Below are 26413 nucleotides of genomic sequence, written 5' to 3' on the forward strand. Positions count from 1 at the left end.
ACACTTACTTACATACGGTAGTAGGCATGACTCAATAACTGTCTGCATAAAAGCGAGGCACAGCAACAGCTATTAGAGCTAGAGATAATAGATTTCTCCAGAATAGCCCTGGATTATCCACCATTTCACAACATAATACGCACAATTATTAATGGTGGTAAGAATGATCCATGGGCAGACCTCTAGGACTGGGCCTGCCCCCACAGTCTGGCAATTCAAAGACAGTTAACATCCCACTGTGCCCCGCTGTATCAAAAGGAATAGAGTATTTACTGCTTATGCAGCCTTTTCTTACATTAGCTGTTAGGATGTTCAAATGATAGAGAAATATACATAAGGGTCAGCCACAGTTCTATACTTAAGTTCACTCATTCCTAGGAGGTCTGCCATCTCCCTCCGCATTAATTTGAAATCATTCAGAGGCAAAATGGTAGCTGTTTGATTTATCCCTTATTACATTGCTTCTTAAGAATCTGTCAGGCAGCCTCATGAATTCATTCATCTCCATAAGCTTTCTCAGCGCCACTTAGGCCTTGTGTAATCTGGGTGAGACCCCTTATCACTTCATTTGCACAAGCAGGAGACTATCAATTCCTGTCCAGTATCTGGGCCAAGGGAATTAGAGCAGAGGTGTTTGGAGGTGTCCAGACCAAACTGCAGTGACAAGAAACTGATTACACACTGAAACACCACGCAGGTGTTCTATTTCACACCCTATATTTACAATATTAGTGAGCATTGGTTAAATACATTTGCTGCTTTAATGCCTACACTCTTTTCAGTGTAGATCACAATCGACAGGCAATTTCCCACCACGAGCCATTGATGTATTGCTACTGTGAAACGAAAGACACTCAAAAGCATTTAGCTGGTGCCTAGCTCAACACAGCAGCCTCATAAAGGCAGACAATGGCTGAGCTTAATAAGAAACAGAATGGATCCCATGAGTGTGGAGGACCCATCAAGCTGGGGAATTTCATTTAATTTCCCCGGGGCCGGGTATGTCTTGTACACATAATTAGAGCCCAACATGCAATGCTCCTTGTGTTTTGTCAATAAATCCCCAAGGAGCAATCAGGACAAGGGTTGGACATGCCTCTGTGACCTGGGCTACTTGCAACAAGCTCAGCCACCTAATTACACTGCCTCTAACAAGCAGTGTGGTGGTTGCAAGGGAAGGATGTGGGGGGAAGGGGACCGGCCTGAGCCCAGGAGCCGACAGCATACAACCCCTCCTCAGAGCCCCTCATGTCATTAGGATTGTTTGTGGCTGCCGCCATGCATGCTGGGACAGCGTTGTCATTCTGACAAGCCTGTTCTCTATTTCCCTCATTTAGGACCCTCTTCTGTCGTGACTCACTGCCTCTGGTGGCTTCCACAGCAGGAGATTAGGGATATGGTCTTCTGTAGCAGTTATTTGCTTGTGAGATTTATCCAGTACATTTCTGTGGTGTATAATACTTTATCTTATGTCTATGATTACAGATATTGCTCGCCAAAATATCCTTAGATGACTATTCTGGCCAATCCAGCCAATTGGTCAGGGCTGTTGCACCTACAGTATAATTTACTGGAAAAACCTCACATAAATACCACTAAAAATATTAGCCAAAACAGATATTAATGTAATGTCTCCGTCTGATTACTGACTCAGCAAGCAGGCGGTAGAGGTAAAGAACACAGTGAAGCTCAAATATCAAACCCAACAAAAAAAGAACCTGTTTGTGTGCATTATCTCTACTATAGACTGCATCACAGTCTGCAGCCCAGTTAATTTGGTAGAATTAACAGTCTTTGTGTTAAGTGCACTTGGTTTGCTTTTGCCATCTAACAAATTGAGATAGAGAAATCCTGCCTTGGCTGCAGGGATAAAGCCATTTTCTGTGGGTGAGCTGAGGATGCTGTGGACAGACACAGAGCCAGGAGCGAGTCAATTCTGAAGCAAGTTGCCTGCAGAAATCATTGGCTTGACAAAAGGGCAATGAGGGGGCAGAGGGTTTGTGAGAGTCACTGGCCCAGCTGCTGGGGGGGCTTATGTGCAGGTGAGCCGGGCCTTGACTGACATCCGCCGAGCGCAGTGAGAAAGTTTAACCTTGGCGTGTTGGAGGACTCACTCTCAGCAGGGAGAGAGGGCAGATAGACAGTCAGGGATGAAGAGAGAGCGTGTGAGAGAAAAGAGAAAGGCGCTGCGAAGGGTTTTCTGCATAACAACAACCAAATTTTTTTTCATAAGCGGCCTGTTTCCAGAGACACTGGTTTGAACCCAAGGTCTTACTCCATGCATTATTAAAGACCGGTAACTGGCAGCACTGCCTCATAAATAGAGATGAGGACAGACACCCGAGGAGCCGGGGTGCTGCTCACTCTTGATCGGCCACAAATCCACCGGCCTAACATGACCCAGAAGGTTCTACATACACAGTACGCCGCAGCATGCTCTTCTACCCAGCAGCCCTCCGTTTTGTTTCTGTCATTGCACCTGACGAATGGCACCACATGGAGTGAGTTCATTACTGCGCAGGTCAATGGTATAAAAAATGTATGTAATTTAGTTTGACTCTGCGTGCTTGGCAGCATGGGTGTTATTTTTGGCTTAAAGCTTAGACCAATTGTAGCCGTGCTGCTAAAACAACATTCGTGACATTATTAGAAATATGGGGAGAGCTAATGATGTGCTCAACAGATGGCTCGGAAAATACTTCAATCAGTTACCAAGAATAAGATGCCATGCCTTCGACATCCTATTGATAAAGGCTTCTCACTGCAAGAATACATGAAATTATTTTATCACTCATGCACAACTTCAGCAGCGGAAAATATCTGCCATTATATTGTTTTTTTCCTCAATATATACTGGACATAACATTTTTTTCAACAGTGGTTTTGTTTCCACTCCAAAGCCTCTCTGTATGTGGCCAATCTTATAAAGTCTTTGATATATGTACACAATTTGGCTGAGACATTTTTCTTTTCCAGGTCAGGAAAGATGGAAATGGCTTTTTCTTTCCACAGGAGTGAACATCTCAGTCAAACAGCATATTTATGGTTTTTGTTGCTGATTAAATTATTTTCCATTCCCTGTGTTCTCAGCTTGCACTGGGAATTCAATCATTGCCTTTGAAACATGATTCACTGTTTTTTTCCCCATTCAATTTCAAGGACTTGGCAACCTTGTCCTATTCAAACGTGTGCATTATTACCTTTTATTGTTGACCATAAATGAATGGCGAGGTTGAGCACTCTAGAGGCAAGTGTAACACATTAGGGCTTGTATAATATCACTTCTCAAGGCAAGAGTCAAAGCTTCTACAATCCTGTGTTTCAACACAAAAACCGCCCTGCAGGAAGCTATCAAACAGCATCAGGAGGAGGATTAGCAACACCTTTTATGGATGCAAAAAGTGTAAGACTGCATTGCACATGCTTTTGAATAAAGTTACATGTGAGTGTCTGCCCCTTTACAAAAAATAATCACAGTACGGCTGTGTTGGTGTAATCAGTACGGCTCCAAATACTTCAACCGTCAATTTAATAACTTGGCTTCTTTAGATCGTTCAACAAATATTTAACAGACACATACCAGAGTTAGAGTTTACATAATCCTGAAGCGCCTGGGAAAGGTCTCATATAAACTCAGACGTGTCTGATAAATGCAGAGAAACAGGATGCTTTTTTTAAACTGTAGACGCCTTATCAGATTTAAACTGTTTCAACTCGCAGACTGAATGCCAGTGGTAAGCAGTTATGCAAATCATGAGATTAGTGTTTCCTGGAAACAGTAAAATTAGACTTAAAAAAAAAAAAAAATCATCAGGATCCACGATGATCCTCCTCTCCTTATTTTCATCACATGCATGTATGCAATCTTTTTGTCAGGGGGGTCTCTCAGAGGTCTCATCTTTTTACTCAGCATTCAGCTTTATGAATGCTGACATGGAGGGGCCTTTCCATCAGTTTTCCATTTCAATTTAATGTCATATGCCAGAGCACTTGAACAGACAATGGATGGTGCAAACACAAGGTTCTTGACATGCTGATAGTTATCCACATCAGAGGCTGTGAGTAGCAAGTACAGATATGCTTTGACAGAGTGAAGATTTACCTGCTAGGACAATGAAGGGGCACAAGCTCAGGAGCGAGCGACTGTAAATGGGTCACAGTGAATGTAGAGGAAGCTGGACGGGGGTCAAAGCCCCAGAGGCAAGCCAGCCTGCTGACTCTCAGTTCAATATCACAGCTCCTCAAGTCTTCTCTGATGTAACACTGCCACTGCCTTTGTGTGAGCTTGAAGATTTGTCATACTTCACTCATATAGAGCGCTGTTATATTCAAGAAACTAAAAACAAACTGAGCTTTAGGGAAATTTCACCAATGTATCTCAACATGTGCTCAAGAAGTCTAAATACAAATCACATCCACTATGAAACATATTAACACGCATGGGCACGCTGAGATAAATGGTGTAAAAAGTGGTAATTAAGAAAAAACAAGATGCAATCTGTTGGCAGGGGCAATTTAACAGACAGGCAATATAAATAACCTGTGAAGCGCATCGACAGGGTGACACTTTCACCTTGAGTCACCGTCTTATTTCGGAGTAAAAAGGGACGTGGAAATTAACCGTGCATCAGTGGAGGGGTGAAATGTGCTTCCTCGGACCCTGCTGTGGCTTCATGCTCTGCAGTGTCATTACTGTACTGCCGCGTGGAGGGGCGGGATCAGCTGCACTACGAGGGAGGTTGGGAGAGGGGGAGGTTACGGGGGAGGACAGGCGTGTGGGTGTGTGTATGTTTGTGGATGTGTGGGACTGTCTGGGGAGTGTTGCTGCCTGCTGACCTGGTCATCCATCAGACAGGGTCCATCTATCCACCCCGCTCCCCAACACCGCCTCCCTGCCCCTCTTCCTCCACCCAGGGCCCATCAGCGTGACTCTCTGCCAGGCCTGGAATCTCCACATTAATTTCTCATCTGTGGCGCCCTAATGAGCTCCGCCTGCTCGTCCACCTCTGAGACCCTACTGATTATCAGACGGGGGGCGGCCATTTGTCAATGGCAAGAGGTGGCATTTATACTGCTGACCTTGCTGCCAAGGAGAGAAGAATCAAAATGGGGGAGAAAAGAGGAAAGTAGGTAAGAAGAGAAAAGAAAAGGAAAGCAATCAACAGCTCTGGAGCGCCACACTGTTTGCCGTCACGTGCGCTGCCATGTGTAAAGACAATCTCTATTCACGGACGTGCAGCTGGGGTGGTGTACGCATGTCCAAATGTCCATCTATCTTTCTGACTGTCCTTTCGTGAAAACTGCATTAGGGGACAAACTCGAGGTGTAATAATTTTTTACTGACTACATTAACTTGTTAAATGACCTCTCAAAGGGGAATAAGCTTGCTTCTTTTCTTTGTAACTGTGTATGTGTGTGGAGGCGGATGGAGGCTTGTGGTGGTGAGAGGTGGACCTGTGTGTCTGCGCCTCAGAGGGAGCAAGGATTTGCCGGTTATTGGATGGAGGGGAGCGGTGTAGGTCTGTGACACCCGCTAACCTTGGCCAGGGCTACTGGGACTCTGGGGGTATCCATCACTGTGGCAGCCTCAAGACCCAGACCGGGGGAAAAGCCACAGAAGTTGCCGGGGGAGGGAAAAAAGCTAGTAAAAATTTAATGCACTCCGCAGAGCGGTCATGTCATACTTGGTTATGGAAAATAATCCCAGATGCCTGCAGTGCTAAAATGGAGCTGTAATGTGCTCGCCTCCTAACCCGGCCTGACAGCCATGATGTACGACTACCATTACCGGAAAATATCACTTCAACTAACCCGTGATCCAGCTCCGCTAAGGGTCATATTATCCATGAGGAACAAATTACACTCCCCCAAAGTAAATACAAATTTCCTACACTGTCTGGGTACAAAGCACAGAGGGGGGAGGGGGCAGGCGTGAACGATACCTATGACAACGCTCTGCAGAGTGACAAGGATGATAAAGTACATGACAAATCACTGGCTGACAGGGTACTCTAGTGCAATCAGCCTCAGCCTCGGCCTAGCGAGCACCCACTCAAGCCTGTAAACACTACTCTCTTCCTTTGGAGGGGGCAAAACACATAATCTTTTAACGCTGACAAGTTGCTCTCTCCTTTTTATTACTCATCCTTCCCACTGCGGTGGAAAGGGGGGGGGGGGTTGGGATGGGGGGGATATAAAATGGTTTTATGTACAGTGCTGCCGAGTGATTGAGAAACTCAACTCTTCTGCTGTAATTGCCTGAGGGCAAACACAGCAAAACAATAAAGGAAGAGAAACAGCAAATATATTACCAGCTCAGATCTTTATTTTATGTCAAGGACAAACAGGTTCTCTCGGCTGCTCTAAAGCACCCACTTAGATCCCTCGTCTCCAATAAGAGCAAAGCACAGCAAATTACAGCACTCCGTTGCATGGCCATTAATAAGACGCAAAGCATTTTCAAAATGGCATTTACAGCTTGTGGCTGCTGATAGAGCGAGTAAATAACACTTAGGAAAGGTGTGGCCTCTATAAAAAAAAGCCCAGAGGCAAGGGAAAGAGAAATAAAAAGCTACAGAGTGATAAAGTCCTGCAGATTACAGCATGGAGTCATTGTCTTCACAAAAGGCCTAAGTAACATGACTGATGAACAGTTAAGCTGGAAAAAGCACTTCAGCGCTAGCAGATATTCATACTAAAATGTTTGACTGGCAGTTTCAAGGTGCCACTTACTCGCAAAAAATCACTTAAGCATTCGCAAGTCCAGACAGAGTGAGTGCCTGAACGCTCTTGACAACATTACAAAGACTGGCAAGACGAGGTGCAGAAATTTGCTGCTGTTAGTCTAATCAAAAAAGATCACGTTGAGTGAATGTTTCACTGCATACTTTTTTTTTACTTTTTGAAAAGAAAAAGTAAAATTAAAGAGTCAGTGTCTATTCACATTTATAAAAAAGTATTGTGCTGCACTTGGGCTTCTTTTCCCCAAAGGATTCAGAGGTTTTTCAGGGATCTGGATCACACATTGGCCTCAATATCCTGTTAGCCTCACACATACATGTGGCTACGGGGATGTTTCACAGCCCCCCCTAAAAGGTCTCAGATGGTGGAAAACCTGTTGGTGTTAACTGCACCATGAAACAAGCAATGTTAGTGGTGCTTTGGCAGATGCACGTGAAAGACACCTGAGGCTATGGAGCTCTTTTCAGCCAGTAAAGTGGAGTATCATAACTGGGAACAAGCTGCTCCAAATCAACAGGTCTGGCCTAGACCTAATAAAAGTGACCCTGCCAAGATCCGCCAAGGGTGCATAGTGTGAAGTGGATAAATGCAAGAGCACTTTTTACTGTCTGTGTTTCAGGAGAGGAAGATGGGCCGTGCCACATGGTAACGACAGACAAACGTGGACATCCTCGCCAGCAAAAGCTTTGAGAAGACGATTTTGGCCCCTTAGCATGAGTTTTTGTTTGCATCCCGCTGCCAGTTTAGTGGCTGCATGAATCCTAAGTGGTCCACTGTACAGTATAGCATGAAAAGAAGGCAAATCATCCCATTTTACACTTGCTGAAGACTGAAATGAGGCGTAAATAGTGAGGCACAAATGCATTAATTCAGTTTCTGTGGGTTTGTGTGGAGATGAGGACGCAGATGTGGAGATATGCACTAAGACACACAAATATTCAATCCACACAGAAGTATTTCTGGCACATTTTTCACACATGGCATTCACCTTTTCCTTCTCATTGTCTGAGCTCTGACTGGCCTGTTTGGTACTGGCACAGAGAAAGGAAGACTGGTGTTAATGGGGGCCATGGCAGAGAAGCTAATGATAACGCATAAAGAGCTAATAACACCAGTGTTGTGTGACGAGTGACGGCGGTGAACCTGCCTCCTACCTGTCTCCCTCTATTCCATTAACATGTCATGTCGGAGAGGGCCCATCCTACAGGTCACTTTATAATGAGCAAACTCTCTGACAGTTTTCAACACATGCAGATACACACTCACACACAAGCACACGAGCAGGATTGTGTCCACACATACTCTGAGATGCGAATAGCTGTCTCTTATCAGAGCCTGGCAGCTCCCGCCGACACGGCAGAGGCCTTCTACACCAGGCAGAACATGATTTCTCCTGGGAACACTTTTTCCATTTCCTGCTTTTGAAGGGAAACTAAATAAGCCACGTTTGTCCTCATCTGAATACATTTGACCCATTAAAACGACTCTGCTCTCCCGCGTCCTTCTCCGCTGCCGTGCATTAAAGTAGACTACGTCGCCCACAGAATGCAAATGACAACAGCCGCAGTGGGCGTAGTGTGCCCGGCGCCTGACAGGACCAGATAGAGGCAGGGGTGACATGGACTGAGGAGGGGGCAAGAGTGTTGAGTGGGAGCTCCAATTACTCCCTCACGTTGAGGAAGAACACATGAGTCAACCCCTGTCATAGGGGTCCGCTATTTACTAATTCACTCCTCTGTTACTTTAACACACAATTAATCAATGACAGGAAGGTGTATTTGGCGCTGTTCATCAGGAGCGTAACGTGAGCCAGGGTGAATTAATACAGTCACTGGGGGGATTACAGCTCACCATGCTCTCTCTCTCTTCCTGAAACAAAAAGGAATTGCCACAGAGACAGGAGCAATTTAAATCGACAACACTGAGTAATGACTCAATTTGCTGCACAGTCTAAACACCACAAGCAAATGGTGTTACTAAATCATTAGAGTGGATCTAGATCTCTAGCTAGAAGTCGTTGGATATCATGGCTGCTCTTGGAATCTATGAGGCACTCGCACACAGTGAACACCTGGTTATTACAAATGGAGCCGCGCCGAACACTCAAAAAAGGGCTGAAAACAAACTTGTAGATACTTACAAGCAGTTGGATACTGTAATTTGCTTTGACCAAAATGTGGCAGCCATTATTAAAACATTACAACTGTACTTGAACGACCAGCAAACAGTTTAGGTATACAGTACTGTACAGTGAGGCTTCATACTTTTATTCTTATCAATATCAATTATCCATTGTTAGAGTGGCCCAGTCATCAGGCTTAACTCACATCTTCAAGAGACAGCTGAAATAGAAAATGATGGGGCGCACAGCATCTGTATTTGCCTGCTTTTTTACACTTTTTGCCAACACAAATGTTTTCTTTCTCAGCGCTCTCAAGCTGTTCAACCTTATTAATCCTTTTGTACTAATTTCTAGAATTACGCTTACGCTTACACTCTGACACGATGTCGTTTTGTTCTGTCATGATCAAGTATCTCTAATGCTCATTTTCTGAAAATGCGTGAAATCCGATGCTTTTATAGTCCCAACATGACAAGAACTAGCAATCTAGGCGACACTATAACCTTCCCTAAAGCGCCATCATCAGCTTTCCACTCAGTGTTCTGTACAGCATCTCCTGGTCCATTACTCACGCAGACACATTTCCTGTGCAGATTCTGCTCCAGACCACAACAAACCTCTTGAATTTGGAGCTTCCACTACCTTTTCCGAACCGCCACCATCAGGCCAAACCTTGATCAGCATTACAAACCTAACACAACCATTTCTAGTGAATACTTTCATTTCTTCAATCTGTAGAACTTGTTTGTTGGTGACCTATGTGTTTTCCTGCAAATGTTTCTTTCTTTTTGTGTTAATTGCAATTGTAGTAAAAGTGATAAAACTGAAAGCATGAACCTCTCAGCAAAAAGACGACCCCGTTACACCACAGGAAGATGCTATAAATCTTGACAGTAGGAGGTGTTGATTGAGATTAAAGGAACAGAAATAAGCAATGAAAACCTAATTACCGTGACTGCGTTACTTCTAATTAGCAAAAGAGTGTGTCTCAAAAAAGACAGGCAGATAGGCACGTAGACAGATAGAGAGGAAGATACACAGATGAGTAGATATGGCACAAGATATTCTGACACAGGCACTTCATACTGTGGATATGCTAGTCAGGGCGAGGCTTTAAGCAGAAGAAAAGCAGCACCCTCAGCCCTGGCTGTCACAGAGAGTCTCATTTAAATGTCATCTAAATCCTAAAAACCCAGAACAGTTCGATTTAGATTTTGCACATCATTAAGTCATTTATAATTAATGTGCAGCTAATTAAGGCTTTCTCATAGTTATTAACAGGATGTTTAATTCTAATTACATTAAATTCTCAGCCTTTTAAGAAAGTCTAATATTTGGAACCCGATAAAGGATGCCTGAAATGATCCAAGGACATTTAATAGTATATATGAAAAAGCACAGTGAATGACTGGCTTACCTTGTCATCTTGGTCACTCGCGGTGTCACACTGCAAACAAACAAACAAAAAAAAAGGACAGAAGAAAGAAAAAGGAAAAAAAAGAAAGGCAAAGCTGAAAATGAGGAATAACATGTCTACATCCTTGTGTTATAACTGCTTGGGGTTGTATTCAGTTTCAACTCCTGTGAGAGCCATGATCTAATTTACCTTTGCAAATGGCAAATCTTATCAGCTTTTTAATGACAAACTTATCATATACTCATAGTCAGTGCCTGAATATTATCGGATCACTTCATTAGCTGACACTGTGAAACATAAGCACATTTTTCATGAGCAGCCGTGTCCTTGTTAACACTGAAACCTATGTGAAATTCAGATGGAGCACGAATCTCAAAACACTAACCGCCACTAGAATTATAATTCCATGATGTCTGTTCCTGCTTGAGGCTGGGAAGGAGAAATGGCAAGAGGAAGGGAACTTTGTAATGGAGGGAGGAAAAAGTGGTTAGATTTCATTTTTTCTTTCCAATTTCAATTTCAAGGTCCACTTAATTCTTTATCAACTAATTAGTGTGATGCTGGGTGACTGGCGGCCCTCAACATTGTGCATATGGCTGAGGTGCAGAGAAGCACTGGAGTCGGTAATGAAGAAGGCACTGGGGGGGAATATGGGCTGGGGTTGGCACAGTGAGTGTGTGTGTAGGTGGGGAGGGGTTGGTGGGTGTCGATTAAAGTAGGGAGGGAGTGATGGAAGGGGGTGAAATGATTGACAGCTCAGGGAGTGAGTGCCCTGCCATTTATTCTTTCTCGCCCCCTTTTTTTGCTTCCATCTCTTGTTTTTTGCTGATCTGGGGCCCTGCAGAGCTCAAAGGTAGCTGGCTGGGCTCGTAGCTGCTCTGTGTCTGAGGCTGGACGGTAAAAAGGGGCCTTGCGAGCTCAGCAGGAGCATAGCATCCAATTTACAGGCCTGTCCCACACGGCCCCAGGGGCCGCCCGCGGCACACTGCCATGATGGTCAGCTCCAGCAGCTCATAAATTATGCAGAGGCAATAAACGCACTGGGCAAACACTCCTCAGACGTTTCCCTGCTCTCCATCTCTCTCTCACTCTCTTTCTCCACCACCCACAACATTCCACCCCCCATTTTAATACAGTGTGCAGAGAGCCAGCAGCCCTATAGACTGTAAGCTGGAAGAATAAATAAAGGTAACACAAGACGAGTGCAGATTGTGATTACACACAAATGTCTGAGTAGTACAAAAAGCCGCACACCGTGTGCATTTATGCACATCGATTCTAGCTTGTGAATAAATAGGCGTGTCGGCCATGTATCCCTCTCTCTTGCGGCCTCCTACTCAGAACTGACTAATGCAGCAGACAAGATCTGATGAGCAGTATTAGCCATCTCAACTGCTTCCATGTATTGAGGCCTCCAGAATGTGACAACAGTAATGCGGCTGAGCACTCATTAGCTGCTTCTCTGCCTGTGCACTACTACACACCCGGGAACACAGCCATGCAGGGGTTCAAATAATGGACATCATTTTAGTTTTTCCACTGTGTTGTGATCCATAAAAAAAAACAGTACTAGCCTTTCTTTCTCATGTTCCATTTCTTTTGCTCTCCCTCCTTTCCCCTGTTCCCTGGCTGTGCAGCCAATTGCTTTGATTGCCAAGATAGAAGCCGGCTGGAATGACTTGCCCTTGCTTGTGAAGCAAATGGAACATGCTAATGGAACTCATCGTATTACCCGATGCAAAAGTGCCATAGCTCATTACTTTAAGATAAAAGGATATCATTGTAGACGGCAAGCAGAATTGACTTTCTGTGCTGCGACTTGATGATGATTTAATCAACTGCTCTCTTTCACTTCTCATCCCTGCGCCTGTCGCTTTCGCAGGTGCCACTAAACGAAGCACTCACACGGCTAGTGGGGGAGAGAAAAGAAAAGAAATTGCTGTCATTATTTTTTTTTCCCTAGGAATAGAGGTATGCAAATTTCCCTCAGCGACAAAGGGTGGAAAAAAGGGAAAACTTAATAAAATGGAAATGCCTCTATAATGAGCAAAGTAAAAAATCCTGAGATCAGGCCTGACAGGCAAGGGCAGGCAATTTGATCGTCCTTACAGTGCAGACGTTAAAGCTCCCCCCAAGTCGCTGCTCAACTACAGAGCAAAAAGTAACAAATAATAATATCTCTAAAAGATCAAAAACACATCTCAGGCATACAAACAAGTCGGAGCTGTCACTCACTGATAAGTGATCATAGTAAACTAATGCGTTGCCTCATGCTTAAAGCAACCCGAGGCAGGGCAGAAGAATCCCTGCATATCTGCTATTTGTTTCTCCTCCACATTTCGACTTGCTGACTCTTCCATTAGTAGCAGAGACAGAAAGCTAGAGAGTCTCAGCTTTGCACTTGGTAGTTGGAAATGCCAGGAATGATTGGTAGACCTCATCCTTAATACCTGAGGTACGGTATTGTTTTGGGAGGTAAGCATGAGCTCAAAAATCTGGTTATTGCTACTGACGGGCGAGTATGAATAAATCTGCAAAGCTATGTTAACTGTTATGTCAAAAACACTTGCAGCACATTCCTGATCCTGGGAGGCCATGCCTAATGAAAAGACATATGTCAGAGGTTTAAAATGACTGACAAAAATGAATATATTATACCAAAGAACGAAAAAACACAACAACAATGGTGCTATTGAGATCAGTGGAGCTAGCTCTCTGACCGGCAAGTCATGTACAATAAGGAAACCATTAGCCTTGGGAGGGGGCTGACAAAGAAAAGTGATACTCTACTCAGCCCGCTGCTATTTACACAGAACCAGTATTATACTGTACAGCTAGGCCTTAGTGTTAAGTTAAGTAACACAGGAATGTCAAACATTAGCTTCAGCTCTAAGAGCTGTTGATGTTGGCCTGTATCCGGAGCACTTCTGATCGCCCCTCTGCTCTCACCCGGGCCTCTCTTTTGGCTGAGAGCTCTTACAAATTTCCCTGCGCTCTGTCCAAGCATCAAGCCTTTTGTTTATATTAGTCTGAAATAAGGAGTAAATTATTCTTGTCCTAAATCCTTTCCAGCCATACTGGCCCAATACAAGGGGAACATAAGGAGCCATGGGCTGAATGCTAAATGATGCAGCTATGCTATTGTCCGTAGCAGCAGGGCTCACTGATGTCTCCTGCCAGAGCTACCCACAGAAAAATGTCTGCACTAAAGAGGTAACCACATCACACAAGGATGCGTGCAAAGCAAGTATGTCGTGTTCCCCTTTTCCAAAATAACCTTCTGGAAATCCACTGGTCCACAAATACTAACAGATGTTAAGTCAATCAAGAAAAAAATGACATATCTAAGCAATATTTTTAAAGGCAAACACAATGTGTTGAACAGGTTTATTATAATGTTCGATCTGCTGGTGTCAACAAGTTGTCTCTAATATTTTCTTAAACGGCATCCTCTCAGTTCTGGATATGTGATGGCTGTGTATTGTCACCCCCATGAGTGACATTAGCCTCAGGTTATGCTGGTTGCTATCCATGACTTTAGAATTAATTATGGTTGATACGGGCTTCATTAAAGCGCCCCGTTGCACAGAGGATGGTGTCTGTTTATCAGCCTGAGCCAGGTTGTCCTGCAGGATGGCTGAAGGGGTTAAAGCCCAGGGAAGAAGCCAACCTGCCTGCATGCCTGGGAGCAGGAAAGACAGCATGAAGGATGGCAGCCATTGCCAGGGTCAGCTCTGACAGTGCCAATTTGATGTGCTGTTGTCAAGGGCTCCTCATTCCCTCCTCCTAACAGCTCCTTCCTGATATATCTGCGCGTCCTGATGGTTTTCTGATGCAAACAGTCACATGGCAAAATGGTTTTCTCCCCTTCCACTGCATCCTCCTCCATCTGCTGCTGGGGCCTGGGTGCCGCCGACCGCCTGCCTGTCACAGCGTGCGTGGAAATTAGCTGGGGAGGAGGTGCTCGCTTGTGCTAATTACATTTTAATCATTGGAAATGTGTTGGCAAATCAAGCCTTGATTGCCATCTTGGAGCCCAGTGCTCCCCTCTGCAGGTTGGGGATGGGGGTGGGGGGGTTGTGGGGCTACAATGTGGCTGAGCCTGCAGACTCGCCAAGCTGGATGCCTCGCTCTCCACCACAGCTTGTTATGGCGGCATGCCTGGCCTACCGCTGGGAAGGGGCTGTGCCACATTATTCATGGGGAATGGAGGAAGACCAGGATGGTGAGATGGGGATCTGTGCCATGCTTATTCTCAAATCCCCCTCTCACACCCCCCGTATCCCTCTCTCTTTCTCACCCACACATTACACAGTCTGCCAGTCCCGCCACTGTGAATTGAGGAACAACAAATAGAGCCGGGCAGGAGGAGACTGATGAGCTCAGGGTTTGCTACACAGCACCTGCTTTGGCGCACAAAGCTGGAGCAGCAGGCCCATCACAATACGCTCACAAATGAGTTTCTTACAACAGAGAAATTTAAAAAAAGGAAACTGACTTGGCTACATCAAATGTAGACTTTTTTCAGAAAAAGTGGGAGCAATGTTAGTAACATAAGTACGGTTGATACATTGGGGATGGCGATGCGGTGCAGTTCGATGAACTGTACCAGAAAAACCAACATGACTGCTCTGCTTTAACGCTGGCTTCATGCAGCTCTGTCATCTGCTGTGACTTATGATATTAATCATGATCTTCCATGCATAGACCGTCTGTTCAAAAGCCTCTTTTCCTTAGTCACTGCTACTCAGTGCTGATTCATACTCATAATGAGCCCTACAAAATAGTGCCAAAGACAAACATGCCCAAACGTACATTGTGCTGATGCGACTTCACTCTGGACTCAACCTTAAATAAACTCTGGGCTTACTTTACATTAGAAGTAAGCCCAGCAGACACGCATTTCATAAAAATGTGTCCAAAAAAGACAGTTGAGTAAATACACCTAAAAGTTCAGTGAGTGGAAGGAAATTTAACATGACATGCCTGACTGGGACACATCATCAAAATAAGCAGGGTTCTGCAGTGATGACATTGAACATATAATTTCCACAGCATCTGCTTGATGTCAAACTGTCACATAAAGTACAGTAGGAAAGAGAAGACCTTAAAAAAAAAAGAGAAAAAAAATCACAAGAGAAAGAAAACAGCACAGCTTGAGTGTTAAAGACAGTCTATATAGTCACATCAGGCAAACGCCTCTTTGAGCAGCCAAGAATGTTTCTTCAGGGAGGACCAGACTTCTGTCTGGACTAATATAACCAGGTCTGATCCACATGTGCAGCACCGGCCAAATGCAGCAGGCCAACATCTGAATGCAATTTCCCTTTAAATGTAAAACTTTATCCAGAAGATATTCAATTTGACCGCAAACTCTGGATCCCAGCCACTGGGACAGGGGAGCTGAAGGGGCATGATGGGGGAGAAAAATTAAGCCTTCCATAAAATAATAAGAACTTTACAGTCTGTGACCTCTTTTTTTCAATACCCTGGAGGAAATTCTTTTTATTATCTTTAGTTTTTTTATCTGGACGTTGACCAAACCTGCAGAAAACAGAATATTTGAGTGGATTTTCTTTTATTAACAATTACATATTCTAAATCTCTAATAATTTACATCATGAAAGTTGGCTTTGCAATGTCTGCAAAGGGACTCCAGTGAGCAGAGAAGAGGCAAGGAGCGCTGTCTGAAATGCAGACACACATACACACTTCTGGATGCCTGGGATGAAAAGATACATTCATGCGAGGGGTGTATGTGTATGTTGCTCTCTCTTTGAGTGTGGAGGAAGGTAGGACATTTAAGGAGATGTGGCAGCGTACTACTGAAGTGATGCTTGGCAGAAACAGATGTTGCCGCAGGGTAAACCTCACTGTTGATCAGTACCTTCCACCCACCCAACACACACACACACACACACACACACACACACACACACACACACACACACACACACACACACACACACCTGACAAGGACCAGGGTAGGAAGGAAGGAACAGAGAGGTGCAGCACTTTGCTTTCTTAAAAATCCATTTGTTACACAAGCACCAAGGTCAGTATCTCTCCTTCTAGAATCATCTCAACGTGTTTCTCCCGGCTACAGGCGCCTGGGGGTGGAAAGTATTTACTGGTTATCTGATAGAAATGAAAAAACATAAGACACAGCTGCTGAGTGGGCACATACACAAACACCCACAAACACACCCCTTACCTCACCCCAACTCTGCACTCTGTTCCCATAAGCCACCAGGGGACTGAGGCGGGAAGCAGACGCTGGACTAATCAAAGAATAATAGAAGGATTCTGAGGTAATTACATAAATCAAATTGCATTGTTTGAGCACTTATGGTGACCCCCTCCTGAGATGAGTCCACTTGGTGTGTATCTTAAGACTTCGCACATCCAAATATGTAGATGCAGGTGCTCTGGAAAGTATCATTTCAGTCTATTTGTGGAATATAATGTGACAGATTGTACTGTCTCACTCCTCTGACCGCACAGTGGGTGGAGCATTATCTATTTGGGCTCATTGTTTTAAGAATCTTCTAAAGCAGTCTTGACGAAGGTCCACAAGGCTTGAAATGGTAGCATGATCAATAAATTGTGATGCTGAGCAAGAGCAGTGTGCTGCATCTTCATTACAGCAATCGGGCCACACATAAACAATCAATTCTAGACTATTTGTGGAATGCTCCTAAACAAGCAGATCTTCCTTCTACTGAGAAGACAAACTAGATTTCAGAACAAGAAGTGGGACAGTGCTATGATGGGGGAGTTTTGTGGTTTGAGTTTTTGAGTAACATGAATCCATTTTGATCCTTACTTTAAATAAGACTGGCTCATTTTGGTAAATGAAACCTGGGATTTATAGAAAAAAAAGGAAATATTTCTCCAAATAAGACACCAAAAAAAATCTTCCACAGGTTTTAATATTAAACTGAAACTATCATATTTTATATCATATTCTATCATCACTTAAATAAAACAATCCTTTGTGAAATGTGATGCTATTACTCACAATGGAGCAAATACACAGAAAGCAATCCGTCTGAAACCTCTTGTGTAACTTGGAACATTCATAGCTTGCATGCGCCTGACTGTATGCTGAACAACAGGCTGCAACCCACTGTTGTCAAGAGATATAAACCTCATCTGCCCCCCTCACCGCCCACTTCCAGCCCTCCCTCCCTCCACTCTGACTCATAAGGGGGAGAAAAACATCAGGATTAGGTTCTGTGCCTCTAATCACTTAACTCCTCACACCTGATGGCACACTATTAACTTTGACTGTCTCCAGTGACCCCGCGGGTCGTTGCCCATCACATCAAGTTTTTATTAGGGAATTTTCCTCATCATTAGCCATGGCCTGGAAACGAGCCATTAATATTCATACTGGCAAACCAAAATGAGGTCCCACTGATTTTCCATCATCCAGACTATCTGCGCAGCTGCCGCTGTTAACAATCACCCCAGTGCTGCACATTCACCACGTATCATTATAGGGCTCCATAAAGCTCTTTCTCTGGGTCTGCTATGATGGGAAGGAGAGCAAGGTGGAGGAGGAGGAGGAGAAGGCTGTGAGGCTTGTATCCAGCTGACGCCCGTCTGAGAAACTGGCCAGCTCTGCCAACAATCTGCCTGGAAGTCTCATGCACAAAGGCCGGTGCTGTCAATGCTAACAACCCCTGCAGGCTCTGCCAGGGACGCAGCTGAGATACACAGAGTTCCCTCACATTAGAGTACATGCTGTTTATCAGTCTGTAATGGCAGCTAGGAAAGGGTCGCTTCGGGAAAGTCTGAAATCCCATACAAGACGCGGACGTACCTGAAGATCACAGCTTCACTTAAACAAGAATTCTGTTATTTTCCGATAAATACTAAATATTCTACATAAAGACTATGATTCACCACTGCGTGATATTTTGAAGGAGTTTTCCAGGAACTACCTCTGATACCTTCGAATTAAAAGGCATTTAACTCTGCATATGATACCAGAGTAAACACGCCCCATCCAAACATCCAAAATGGCTGCCCACGTTTCCACAGACAGCAGCTGATCCTCAAAACGGCCGCCGCTGTTCGTGTCTCTGCTTCTTCTCTGCTACCAGAGGAGGGCATCTCACATCTCCGCCGCCCGCAACAGCAGGTGCTCAGGCTCCACGCGGTGTGAACACGGGCCAGATAAGGCGCTTCAGAGCAACAGTGTCCCAGGCATCTCCTGCTGATAAGACTCCTCTCCCTTCCCCACTCATCCGAGCTGAGGCTGGCTGGCCTTGATGCAGGGGAGGGCCTCCTCTGTGCCATAGGTGGGAGCAGCAATTAAGTGGCAACACCCTGACAAGCAGAGATAAACTTCCTCCTTTTGCTCTTACACTACACCACATCCCACAGATGCAGGGCCGATCCCTCAGTGCTCCTCATTCATTTAAACACGAGAATTATATCCTGGAGTCAGACAGGCGTCACCCTAGTCAACGTTAACTTTCTGATCAGATTTACTGACAGGTAATTTTGTTAACATATTATATTCTGAGCGAATGCTAGATATTATTAGTCGGGAGCTGTTTAGTTACCTGGGTTTAAAAATGGTGTCTTGATTTCATAAACAGATTGCACTGTCAACAACTTTCAGTGGAATGAGGACATAAGGTGAGACACCAAAACAGATGCAGCCGCTTCAGCACTGTCTTCCAAATAATTAGAGCTGCAGTGACAAAAACACTTTGTTATTCTTCTACTATGATTTGCTAGCTGTCGCAGTGTACATCTGAGTTGCCTCATTATACAGAAAGTACTCAAATAAAAGCCGACACTGCACACTCCTGTCAGGATTCTGTCTACCGCACATGCAAACAAGCGAAGATGAATAAACATTAGTTGTTGTTGAGGGCTGGTCTTTGAGCCTCGCGGCTCACAAAGATTCGCTTTGTACAAAATAAAAATATTTAATTTGAAAGACTGATGCCAGGCAAAATGAAATTAAAAGGAACCCATGCTAACTGCTAAAACAAATTACTCGCAGCGCGCTAAATTACATTTGCTCCTCCATCAGCAAGATCAAACGAGCCTAGTTTGACTCTCCTGCGCTAATGATTTCCTGCACTCACCTCCTTTTACATCCCAGGGGTGTTAATAAACACTCAGTCTGGTTTTTGTTTGTTTGTTTGGTTTATTTATACATTTCCCAGCTCCACGTCTCATCTCGCTCCCTCCCTCTCTCGTTCACTTTGCCCACGCCGGTGGCAGGCTGGGTGAATTAGAGGGATCTAATGTAATCCCAGGGATAGCGGGCTTCTGAAAAACGTGCTCAATTAAAGCAGGATGAGCCCAGTGGGAGCATCCCTGGTGGAGCGTGGGGTGACTGACGCAGCCCTTTGGTTGGGATTAATTAGCATGCTAAGTGGTAGAGCACGATAGCAGACTGAAAGCCACAGACCAGACATCTGACATCCACCACCTCCCACAATACTAGCAGTACAGTCACGGTTCAAACTACTCCAGCCCCCTTCTGCCCCTCAAAAGTCTGATTTAAGCTCCTGACAAACACACAGGTATGGACTGGAACCATGTGTTCCATATCTGCACATCAAATAAATGTCAACTTTAAAAAGTCTTGATGTGTTTGCAGGCTCCTCAGATGTACTTTTTAAAAATAATTCCAGGTTTTGTCTGTTGCTCCTCGGCTGTAAACAGCCTGTCAACAGGCTGGATCACACCACGCTGTCACACAGGATGACCCAGCTGTGGCTGAACTCGTGCTTCACTAACGGATAGCTGCAGGACGGCCCAGTTGGCCCAAGATTACTGCAACAAAAGGACTTGTAGTGCTGTATTGGGTTTTAAGTTGTGACGGCTTGTTTTGCTCCTTGAAACCATTAGCAGCATGCAAACACGAGGTCAAACCGTGAGCCGTGATGTGGAACTTCGATTCTGGAGCCGTGCTCTAACAGAGTTTCCAGGCTTTTGTCAAACTGTAATGTTTTGCAGTGTTTCATGTGTTTTCGGTTTGATTTCTGTACAGCAGAATACCACAGAGCTCAGGCCCCAAGGCTCTATGCTCATATTGACTGGCCCAGCAGGGGGGTGGACGTCAGAATGAAACACTACCCATGGATAAAAATGTTTGCCCAGCATTCTGGGACAACCAGTGCAATGAGAACACAACAAAATGGCAACATCTGCATCAAATTCACATCTCTGACTTTGTCAAAGGTTCTTCAATTCTTTGGTGGAAATGATTTCTAAGTGGTGCACTACGCTGCCAACACTCGCAAAAATATCTGACTACACAGTACTGTTTGCCAAGGTTCTCATCTTTTTAAAAACTTGGTTCTGTAGGCGAGATTTCAGGGCCAGCTCCTCAAACATCTATGCTTAGTGAATTACTGTTAGGGCGCTGTGGAGCTTCACAAAAAGGAACTCAGCTTAAAGCCTTTTTTTACTGCCAATTTAAGACTGTTATCAGAAGAAAGAGCAGACTTAATCCATCTAAAATCAAAAGAGTTTGAGCACACAGCTTTTCTGAGAGACTGGTATCTCGTCAGTGAGTGAGGGTCAGCTGTCATGTGGTGCACAAGTGTTTTTCTAGGCCACTGGTTACTGCTACCCTTGTGTGTTGTTACAGCGTCTCTGAATAAGCGATCATGCTCCAATAAAAACTGACCTACCCTCGGCTCCACTCAGAGCTTTCAAGCCAACTCAGCACACAATATCCCACATAGTTTATGACAACCCCTCTCTGGGCTTTCTTACAGCCCAAAGACACAGAGAGGGAGGGAGAGAAGGAGAGAAAATCACTGGAGTGTTTTGTCAGCCGTAATTACTCTCCAATTATATGGTCAAAATATGGCATTACAGGGCACTTTGTTGTCCAGGCAGCCTGGCTTTGATCAAGTTGTGGCGAAATGTGTTTCACATTAGAGGCCCCACTATGATGCATGCTTCCTGTCACGGCAAGGATAACAGTGAGGTCAGCAGAGCAAAGACCCCACCCCCCACCCCACTGGGAGCAATAGCAGTCCGACGTCCATCCCTGGAGCACACTCCCCTTCTCTCCAGCCACAGGGAGTAAAAGGATAGCGAGGAAGGGAGAAACAAGGCAGAAAAAGAGAAGTGCGGCAAAGCAGTTCAGAGAGGGAGGTGGGTGACTCTTCTGCTGACAAAAACAGCAACACAAATTCCCTGATATCTTCAATAATGGGTGTTAATTCAGCTTTTTACTAAAGGTCATCACTAACAGCCACCTGCTATGTCACAAGCTGATGATGATTGTACGTATCCTTAAGGCTGAAACAGATGTTGAAATTACTGGCTACTTTGTGGTCTTCTGTATTGCAAGATTGCATCCACAGCTCTGCAGCGACACTAGTGGTCAAAATCTTCTTGGGGTACATTTAGACAAAGTATATTTTCAGAGCAGTGTGAGTGCAGGATATGTTAAACATGATATCATCACTGTGGGCAATGTCATGGTTGAAGCGAAGCCTGCGGTTCGCTTCAGAGGTGTGAAGTTGATGGACCATTCATCACTTTAGCACACCACCAAGGTAAGAGACTGCTGCCCTGGAGCACTACAGCTGGCATAATATATTAACACTGAGTGTTCAAGGAAAATTACAGTGACTTTGAACGCACTCGTTTTCACCCAGCACATTCTCTCTTGGGTTGGTAGCGCTCTGAAACATCCTACTTATCAAAGATGCCCGTGTGGGTAAAGAAAAACATTTCACCACACCATCTCAGAGCGGATCAGAGCGTGCCAGACTTCTGCTGGTCGTCTGCTGAGGGACAGTAAGAGCTCCTCCTGGGGGATATCAGTGACATCCCAGGCCAGGCATGGCATGTGGTCTCTGAAGGACCCCCCCCCCCCAGGCCCTGATGTATGCTGGCCTACGCTGCGGACACCACCATCTGTGCTGCCTCCGTTGGTGAGTTGGCAAACAAGGCTGCACAAGCAGCCCTCCCCTGATTTGGGCGTTCGGCCCGGGGGTTGGAGAGGAGGAGGGTGGCTGTGGTGCAGTGAGGGATGCTCCCTGGTGTTTCAGAGAGCCACTTCATAACACTTTCCTCATGAGCGCTGCTCCGGAGGGCTACTGGAACGTCTCGGAGCCATCTGGGGAGAAGTGGAGCGTGGCAGGGAGCAGCTGGACGCTTACAGCTGCTATTTAAGCCCTGGCAGCAGAGCTCCATATCAGTCAGTCAGCAGGAAATGCAGGGAGCACAGCAGAGCAGAACCTAGCAGAGGAGAGCTCACAACACAGTGCTCCTGCTCCACACTCCTGACATGAGCTTGTTCTGTCCTTTACTCACTGAAAAAAATCAGCACAAAACTCTGAGATCAAAATACTGCAGCTGATTGAAAAGGACTGATTCTGTACAGGAAATATCAGCTGTAATTCACGTCAGACAAGAAGGTTTTGTTGCTAAAAAACAATGTTGTTTTGGTCGATAATGTACTGTAGGTATTTCCAAACAAAGTTACAAAGAATGTATAGTTAAAAAAATGTGTTTATACAAGGAAAACAGTGAGCATTTACAGAACTTGAACATAAGGAAATTAGGTTAGGTTGAAGTGAGTGTCATATCTAATATATTGTATTCTGGAGATCCAGATTTCTTAAGGGAATTAAGAAAGGAGACACAGACACAAAGCCAGGAACATGTCATGTCATCTTAAATGAAAGATGTAAAATGTGGTTTGTGGAGCAGTGTACATGAGATGTTATCTCTGGGCAAAGACAAGTGTGAACAGGGTCTGGTCAGATAAAGTGAGGTGGGTCGCAATACACTCTGGGAACCTGCCTCAGCTTACAGCAGCACTTCTCTACAGGTAAACACTCTGAGTAGTATAATGAAAGCAAATACAGACAAGTGCAGCTTGATGAGTAACAGGCTTCCTCCAAACATATTCAGTATGCACTCTAATATTTCAACCACACCCAGAGTAACAAAATACTTTTATTTTTGGAACTGCAAGCTCTGTAACCATGTTATTTTAGCCCACTTAGGTTTGAAATCAGAGTAAGCATGCTTTCATTAAAAGTCCTGGAGTACAATAACCCAGATTCTTATGGCTTGCTTACAGCTCATGCAGATTAATGTTAGTGTTTTCATTTCTTTGACAAAAGACAAAGAAAAATGGGAATTTCAAAAAGTGTATGGACAGAGTTGTGTGAAAAACAGAAAAACTGGCCTGGCTAGCAGAATGCTGCCCTCCTGGCCAAGTCTTGAAAAACAGATTTTAATCTCAATGAGATTTTCACCCGGTTAAATAAAGGATGTCTACCTATTTGCAAAATAGATAATACAGTATCTGCACAGATGAAAACCAAGAAAGGGCAAACTGATAATATGTTTGTAGTACGAAAGTTCAGACAAAAACAAATCAAATATTTGAAAAATAAATGACACCACTGCTCGTGGCTACAGCCCTCATTCGCTTGAAATGTGCCTCACAGCATCGAGAGTAACCAGCTCTCACTCGCAACTCATCACATACAGAGTCTTGGTTCGGACCCCTTGGTGTCACTTTTTAAAGCACTGGGTACCCCTTTAGGATCACTTTTCAACATGCAGGGTAGTCCGATACACTTCTATAAACAGCCTGTTCTTACTCCCAATGTGTCAAACAACAGAGTATCAAGAGCAAGAAAAGTCTGGGTTTTGAGGAAGGCGGGGTAGTTGATGGGTCAAGGACAGGACTTTCCCAACGTCTCACAACGTTAACCTCTTGTTCATTTTTGTTGTTGTCAGCAAGTTTTAGTTTGTGTGTGAAACTGGATGTTGCTAACCGGACATAGTATATTTATTATTGCTAACTTGACTGCAGAGCCCTGCACGTTAAAACATGATCGTAAGGTGTATCCGGTGTCTTAAAAAGTGATGCCAAGGGGCCCTGACCAATCATCCACATGTGATGAGTTGTGAGTGAGAATGAGTTATCTAGAGAGGCTTACAAGCAAAACACAGATACACATAAAGCAGAAAAGCCTCCCAGACACAGAGACACAGGCAGAAAAATGTGCACTAACAATCAAAAAAAAAGAAGAACCTGGATTGTGAGTAAATGTCGATTGGCCACAGGAGACTGCACAGGAGGTTTTCTCACAAAGCTGGACACATCTTGATTCCTGTGTGGACCCCAGAAGCTCAACACCCCCCTCCTCCCCCCCACCACCATATGAAGCAACGGGAAGAAAAAAAAAAAAAAAAAAAAGAACGGCTTGTCAGGAGAGCATTAATTAAAGTGTTAAAGGTAAAAGAAGTATTGACTTCCTCTCTTCTGCAACCTCCCCAACCACTAGCAGCCGACAAACCCCACTGCCCCCCCGAGGTAAAGCCAGGCCCGGGAGCTAACTGGAAAAAAAGCCCCACTAAGACCAATTAAGGCCTTCACTAGGAGACTGAAAGGAAGACAAATGGAGGCAGAAGGCCCGATTACAAGAAACCTTTGTACAGATGTAAAGCAATTAGAGCGGTCTCAGGGGCCAGACAGTGCGGTACCTGTGAGTCATGGATCCTACAGCCAGTCGAAAGTTGGAACAATCCCTCTTTTCTGTTTAGGGCCCCAGTCAGCCAGTGTATTAGTGTCATATATCAGCCGATAGGCCTGGTATTGGTTTCTCTAGTGCAGGGGAAAGGCAGTAGTCTGCCAAAGAGGACCACTCCACCCTCCATTATCCGTCTGTTGGGAGAACAGGGGCTCTATTATCCATTCAGGCGGGGCCTTTTCGATAAAACAAGGGCAGATAGGAAGTGTGGAAGCTCTCAGGTGTCTCCTTCCACCAGGGAAGTTTGTCAGAGAGGTCATTCTGATAAAAGCTGGGGTAATTATACTGCACAGCACCACCGATTACCAGTCAGAGCACATTTAACCAGGATGGCACTGTGACCTCTACATCACCATGTGGCAGCAAATCCACACTGAGGTAGCTTCAGTCTGAAGACCATCAATGTCTAAATACATAAAGAATATTTTATCTGATTAGGGCAAGGTGTAATATTCCAAACTGTTCCAAGGATCGATGTGCCTAATGACTATTATTTTATTTCATTATTTCATTTTTCAACAAATGCGACATGCAGTCGTTCCATATTTCCCACAGTCCCTGTCACTATTGCACATGTCTCTGCTCATCTACATGTGTCATTAATGGTCACAACAAAGAGCAGATAGGGTCAGAATCTGCAGAGTAACAAATTGATTGCTAATGGAAATTTATGTTCAGTGGTCCAATCTACAATTAACTAAAGCAAAAACCCTTCTCGTGACCTGAGATTATGAAATAATTTTGACAAATGGAGGCCTGGTCTATAATGACCTTTTTCCCTTCCTCCAAGACACGGCTAGCTGCAGCCCTCATTATTTATGGGTGGCTTTAAAAAGCAGGTATAGGAGAATGAATGTGCGGCTGTCAGTGTGTGTAATGGGGCTAATAATGGTGTCCTGTGCGCTGCATAATGAACCCCACCCCCATAGAAAAGCTATCTGCTCTTCTCTGCTGGTCTGACAAGCAGCACACTCTTCCTGCTTTAAAATCCTCAGTCTGCAAGTGGCAGTGTGGCCCGTATAAACTCAAAGGTAGAGTTAGAGCTACTAAAGACATCTTTGGGAAATGACTATTGCAACTGTTTCAGCTATTTGTCTGCACCCTCATTTGCAGATACTTAACACTTACCATCAAACTAACACTAACAGATTTCCCGTCTGTTAAATGTTATTTCTATAAGTGATTTAGATGGATTCAAAAGAGACTGCTTTGTCTAATTTAGCTATAATATAATTTTAACCACATAAAAACAGCTGAGGGAAAACCTGGCTGTCATTAAGAGCAAATCCCATAAATGCGACTATGTGCTGCATAATAAAATATATATGTGATTGCTTGAAACTGCCAGTGCAGTAAATCTGCACAGCAGTGCCTAGCTTGATTTGGGAGCTGAAGAAAACCATTTGACTTCACAGTTCAAGCTTGATGAAGTCCCTGGATGCTGCTGGTTAAAGACTTAAGCAGATGGCCAAATACTTGGCGCAAGAAGAGAGCTGCTCTGAATATTTTTTGGCAAATCTACAGGCATATGGCAAAAGTTCATGCCAAACACTCCATTTCACAAAAAAGACCCAGCCTGCG

The 26413-nt window shown here is 44.5% G+C and overlaps 1 protein-coding gene across 8 annotated transcripts in view; it reads right to left on the reverse strand.

The window, feature by feature from the left end:
• auts2a (activator of transcription and developmental regulator AUTS2 a) overlaps window positions 1-26413 on the reverse strand; it is a 298426-nt gene that overhangs the window by 87157 nt on the left and 184856 nt on the right. For 7 of the 8 annotated variants that reach the window (XM_070982779.1, XM_070982778.1, XM_070982776.1 and 4 more), the window contains one exon: window positions 10281-10310. The exons of the other annotated variant lie outside the window; for it this stretch is intronic. In XM_070982779.1, coding sequence (XP_070838880.1) covers window positions 10281-10310 — 30 coding nt within the window. The remainder of the gene's footprint in view (window positions 1-10280; window positions 10311-26413) is intronic. 8 annotated transcript variants of the gene reach the window in all.

The sequence above is a fragment of the Chaetodon trifascialis genome, chromosome 16 (genome assembly GCF_039877785.1).
Source record: "Chaetodon trifascialis isolate fChaTrf1 chromosome 16, fChaTrf1.hap1, whole genome shotgun sequence".
Classification (NCBI taxonomy): Eukaryota; Metazoa; Chordata; class Actinopteri; order Chaetodontiformes; family Chaetodontidae; genus Chaetodon; species Chaetodon trifascialis.